At 34.8% G+C, this 6,486-nt stretch overlaps 1 protein-coding gene across 1 annotated transcript; it reads left to right on the forward strand.

The window, feature by feature from the left end:
* Positions 1–5,662: 5,662 nt before the first annotated feature.
* On the forward strand, positions 5,663–6,157 carry LOC125113572 (keratin-associated protein 13-1-like). The gene has a single exon (XM_047756389.1). It carries the CDS (start codon positions 5,663–5,665, stop codon positions 6,155–6,157), a length of 495 nt encoding a protein of 164 aa, XP_047612345.1.
* Positions 6,158–6,486: the final 329 nt, after the last annotated feature.

Here is a 6,486-nt window from a genome sequence, read left to right on the forward strand (position 1 = left end):
ATATCAGAAAGAAAGAAGTAAAACTATCACTATTTGCAGATGGCATTATACTATACCTAGAAAATCCTAAAACTAGCAGAAAACTATTAAAGCTCATCAATGAATTTGGCAAAGTCACAGGATTCAAAATAAATAACAGAAATTGATTCCTTTTCTCTATACTAACAATGAAAGATCAGAAAGCAATATTAGGGAAACAATCCCATTTACCATCACATCAAAAAGAATAAAATACTTATGAATAAACTGACCTAAAGAGACAAAAGACCTGTATTCTGAAAACTATATGACACTGATGAAAGAAATCAAAGATGACACAAACAGATGGAAAGATATACCATGATCTTGGATTGGAAGACTCAATATTATCAAAATGACTATACTACTCAAGGCAATCTACAGATTCAATGCAATCCTATCAAATTACCAAGGACATTTTTAACAGAACTAGAACAAAATATCTTAAAAATTGTTTGGAAGCACAAAATACCCAGAATAGCCAAAGCCATCCTGAGAAAGAAAAATGGAGCTGGAAAAATCAGGCTCCCTGACTTCAGACCATACTACAAAGCAAGAGTCATCAAAACCATATGGTACCGGCACAAAGACAGAAGTATAGATCAGTGGAACAGGATATTAAGCTCAGAATTAAACCTACACACCTACTAATCTATGTTGTATGTTTTTAAGTCAATGTTCTCAATCTGTAATTCTTTAAACATAATTATCCTTGATAATAATATTTTCCTATTTCCTATGGTTAAATTCTTCATATAAGTTATTTTAATGCCTGTTTTTGACATGTTCATTATGTGAATTGTATATTTTGGATTCTATTTTCCACTGTTTTCTTTTGTTTGGTCTTATTTTCTCATATCCCTGTTATATTTTGAGGAAGTAATAGACATTTCATATGTACTTTAAAAACCTAGATGTCTTTACCTTCCTCCAGAAAAGATTTACTTATGAATTTTGAAAGGCTCCTAGCATAAGGATACCAGAATCTAGATTCCCTTACTCTAAATAAGGGATTGAGATGATTCCAACCTGGGCTTCTGTTCTTATAAGAAACTACCTATTAACAGCTCATTTTAATTCTAGAAATTTGTTCTCCAAAGTTTGGAATATTTCCCATGATCCTAACTCTTTGGTAAATTTTAATTTAGTTTCTCTGGCCCTGTTAGTTTACAGAAATTCCTTTTCTTAGCTGATGCTTTCAAAATCAGCATCTCATTTTAAGTGAATAGCAACCCCAGATATAGACTCACTTCTTTTGATTTCAGTTCCAATGCATGTAGTATCTCTGTGACCCTGAAACACTGATATTTCTCTGAAGTTTTCAAGCAGATTTTTTTTTAATTCTCTAGCTTTTCTATTTTCATTTAAAGGAGTGGTTCAATATTTTAAGCAATGTTAACTTGTTAATTTTATGTAAATTTGATATTTATTCATGCTTAAAATACATAAAAGTTATTCAAATAAATGAGTAAATTATTAGTATTAATTAAGTATAGTATCACCTCATCCTCAAACAGTGAGTTTCACTTCTTCTTTTCCTATTTGGATTCTTTTTATCTCTGTTCCTTTTCTCATTGCTGTGGCTAGGACTTCAAAACTATGTTGAATAAAAGTGGTGAGAGTGGGCATACTTGTCTTATTCCCCTGATCTAGCAGAAATTCTTTTATATTTTCACCACTGAGGATGATATTAACTGTGGATTTGTTATTTATAGTCTTTATTATGTTGAGGTAGGTTCCCTTTGTACCCACTTTCTGGAGAGTTTTTGGTTTTTTTTTTTTTTTAAACCGTAAATGCATGCTGAGAATGAATATGTATATATGTATTACTGATCCACTTTACTGTACACCTGGCACTAACAGAAAAGGAAGAAATAATTAGACAGTAACTACAGTGAAGGTGAACATTTAAGTTTGTTAGAGTAGCTTAAGCAGTAATAGATGTCACCACAAATCAGAAAATTTAAATGCTGCAGTTGTGGGTACCAGCTTTTCTATCTAACTCTGTCTCCCATTTCCATACTACTTCCAGTGCCTTACACTGTGTTACACTGTGTTACAATACGATCTAAACTTACCACCTTTCTCTTCCCTCATCCCATTTCATCCTTTGAGAAATTATCTTAACCCTTTCCATTTTTATTGTATCTTTACTTTTCTAAATGACACCTCATCCCCAATAGAAGCTGTCAAATCCTGAATAATCATCTGTACCCCTCAGGACTGACACTAGGGGCATGTGTAAAAATCTGCCTAAGGGCTTTTTCACTTCGCAAGGGCAAGCCAAGAGAGCACCTGCATAGGGAATTCTTCACTAGAATTGAACTCTGGTTATCTACCATGGTGCCTGGCTTAGCAATGCAGCCTGTACCACTTCCTTCTATTCCCTGTCTCATCGTTCCACACCCTACAGGTATTTACTGTGATCACTTCCCAAATAAACAAACTGCATTTGAATTCATGTTCTCAATCTTCATTTCTAGATAAAGAAAAGCACTTACTTGGATGCCTCATTAATATGTTTATTGGGAGATCTTCAATGTTTCTCAGCCTTATAAAGTTGTAATGAAAAATCCCTAAGGAAAATTACTAGGACCAAACTACAAAGAAAAATGTACTTTTCTATTCCATATGGCACATTTAAGAAAGGCAGCCATGGTATCTTTGTCCAGTGAATGTATTTTTAGAAATATAGAATTGAAAATCTTCTAATCTATGTTGGATAATACTCCAGAACATATTTTGTGGGTAATAGATAACAATTTAGAATGATTAAAGGTAATATTTATATAAAAAGTATTGGCTTTTGTTTATTGAGATTCAAACATAAATGATTAATAATAAAGGTCCCCTGTATGTTAGCGATAAGTTGACTGGTAATTTGGAGAAGAGCAGTAGGTGGATGCTGAACATTGTAGCTTTCAACTATGGATGACATTCTGTTGGAAACACATGTCACATATCAAAACCATTTGTATAACTTAATGATGAGACTCTGCAATTACAAATCAGAAGCCACTGGAGGCACAGCCCTAAGTGATAAATTTTGTGTAAAATATCTCAATTTTTAATTGTTGACAAACATCTCAGTTTAAAAAATAAGAACAATAATGGTGGAGGTCGATATTGCATGGAACAAACAGTATAATCTTTGGGTTTAATTTAGTCCAAGGTTGGGGAGTTTATAAAATCTTCTTAAAATTAAATTAACTTAAGGGAAATGAAAGTCTAGAGATTTAGAACAAAGGGAATAGACTAATACCTCTTGTCAAAGAAGGATTTTTGAGCAAGGAACCTGGAGTAACTGAAGACAAATTCACTAAATTTCCCAGTTTTGCCTAATAAACTTATGTTCCTCTTTTAACCCAAATAGTTTATCTTCAAAATTGTTAACTTTTTCCTGCCTTACTGAAGTATAAATGACAAATACAAGCTGTATAAATAGTGTACAATGTGATGTTTTACTATAGATATATATTGTGAAATGATTACTGAAATCAAATCAATCAATGTATCCATCACTTCACATGGTTACAATCTGTATGTGTATGTGTGGTGAGCACACTTAAGATCACCCATGTATTTTAGCAAATATCAGTAATACAAATAGTATTAATACAATTACAGTTGCCATGTCGTATATTAGATTTGCAGAACTTATTTGCCCAGCATAATTGAAGTCTTTGACCATCATAAAGATGATTTTAAAGAGTTGTGTTTATAAACAGAAAAAAATAGGAAAGAATAGTGTCTACAGTACTATATCAATAAGACATTTTACCTACTTGCTGAGACACAAAGGAAGGAAAAATTAATTCAGGTCTTGAAGAACAGCGAATAAAGGACTATCCATTAGCTATTTGAACTGGGTGCACTTATTTCTCTCCTTAGTTCTCTTCTTTCTGGAACATTTACCATATATTACATTTAAAATTGCTATAGATTTTATAGAGAAAAGTCAATATTTTAACATTGTTATTGTAAGTTTATTATAGTTTTACTAGAAAATAAGAAAATATCACCAACAATCATAATACTACATTTTCTTGAATCTAAAGTATGATTCAACTGGTTGCATTTTAACATTGGATATTTTGTGAATGAACTTAGAAAGCAAATGTTTATACTCTCAGAATATAATAAATCTAACAAACTTTGGTTTTAAACTGAATCTATAGTTAAGCAGAGTTAAACAAAAATGAGCAGCAGGGAAAATCAAAGTTGGAGTTCTTGTCATGGCGCAGCGGTTAACAAATCTGACTAGGAACCATGAGTTTGTGGGTTCGATCCCTGGCCTTGCTCAGTGGGTTAAGGATCTGGCGTTGCCATGAGCTGTGGTGTAGGTCGCAGACTCGGGTCTGGCATCGCTTTGGCTCTGGCATAGGCCGGTGGCTACAGTGCCAATTAGACTCCTAGCCTGGGAACCTCCATATGCCATGGGTGAAGCCCTAGAAAAGGCAAAAAGACACATTAAAAAAAAAGAAAAGAAAAATAAAGTTAAACACAGAAAAAGCAGGAAAGAAAAATGATGGGACAGGGACAGAGAGAAAGAAGAAAAAGAGATAGGGGCCCCGCAGATGAAAAGAAAACAGAAAAAAAAAATCACATATAGGCAGGAAACTGCAGCTCTGAAAGTTCCAGAAAGTCATGTAAAGCCTGTGCAGTGAAAAAGTAGTGATATTCTAAGACAGCAGAACCCTGGATATTTATAAATGTAGGTGATAAATGGGTCAGATTATCAAAACTCATAAAATATGCTAATTTTGAAAATTTTAATTATAAAAGCATTATGAAACAGATCATAATTTGAGTGCAGTAGGAAAAAAAAAAAAGAAAACTTCCTGAATATTCTGTGTCTTTCCCTTTCAATTGTTTCCTCTTTTCATCAGGCTCCTGTTTTCCTCTTTGCTAAATAGAGATGGTCTTCCTGGCCTTTGAGCCTTTTTTTTCCTTTATATACATAGAAAGGCATCTTTCGGTTTTTAGCCATTTCTATCTCAGTCTCTATTTTTGGTCTCTCTTCATTAGATTAGAGACGCTATGTAACTGTAGTACTTGGTGGACTATTTTTCTCTTGCCACTGTAACAGATGACCACCACATGATTTTGGAGAATGAGAATGAATGTTGACAAGGTGGATCACTTAGAAAGGCTTTCATCTAGGTAGAAACTGTGCTTCTGGTCCATTGTACCAGAAGAATATTGATGTTAATTTCATTTCCCTGTTTTAGGAAGAAAGCATCCACCAACAAAACCAAATGGAGATAACACAGAAAACAGATTAGCATAAACCAAAGAAAAGGCTTTCCAGGTCATGTTGCTTTCCTGGCCATGATGGGATGTGAATTAATGCAAAACAGTCATAGCATTTCTGACATAGCAGTTGTTCATTGGCTTTGGCTTTAACAGCAAAATTACAGCACCATAAAAACAATATGGGGAAAACTATTCGAATGCAACTGTAATTACACAGATTACTGAGTTAACACATATGCAAAAGAGGAAATCTAATTAATGTAGGAACCATGACCCTGTGGTATGCCACACCCGTTGCTGAATGTATATAAATGCCACCATTCAGTAGTGACATTCAAACTCAGAATCATCTCACTGTAACTGTGCTGAACTCACATCTCCTGTCAACATGTCCCAGTGCTACTTTGGAAACGTCTCCTCCCGCTCCCTTAGGGGCTACCAATGTTACCCAGGCTCCTCCTGTGGCTCTTCCTACCCCAGCAACCTGATCTACAGCACTGACCTCTGCTCTCCAAGCACCTGCCAGCAAGGATCCTCCCTCTATAGTGGCTTCCAGGAGAACTGCTGTAAGCCTACTACGTGTCAGACTTCCCTTGTGGTCTCCAGCCCTTGCCAGATGTCCTGCTACTGTCCGAGGATCTCTATGCACTGCAATCCCTTCTGGTCAACTTACCCTGGATCTCTAGGCTTTAGGTCCAATAGCTTCAGCTCCCTCAGCTCTGGATCTAGAAGCTGCTACTCAGTGGGCTGTGAATCCAGTAGCTTCAGACCCCAAGGTTATGGAATCTGTGTCTTCCCTTCTCTGAGCCATGGATCAAGATTCTGCCATCCAACCTACTTTGCCTCCAGGAGCTGCCATTCATCATGTTACAGGCCAGCCTGAGGATCTGGTTTCTAACCTTCAACTTGTTGAGGCTCTAGATCCTTTTGAGTATTGAAATTAAAGTATCTCCTCTACAGGCATCATTTTCATTTTTACTATTTGCCATATTCTTTTATTCCTAAATCATCATCAACTTTCAAGTGACTCTGAATTTAATGAATAACTCAATATAAAGTCCTAATATCTGTACTATTGATAAAATATATATGCTATTGGATTTTTATGGAAGAACAATTGAAAATGAAAATTTTAATCTAATAAATTTATGTCATCTGACACCCCAATATATTGTTCATCCTATTATTATTTGCCTATATTTTTTAATTCAA

The sequence above is a fragment of the Phacochoerus africanus genome, chromosome 1 (assembly GCF_016906955.1).
Source record: "Phacochoerus africanus isolate WHEZ1 chromosome 1, ROS_Pafr_v1, whole genome shotgun sequence".
Taxonomy (NCBI): Eukaryota; Metazoa; Chordata; class Mammalia; order Artiodactyla; family Suidae; genus Phacochoerus; species Phacochoerus africanus.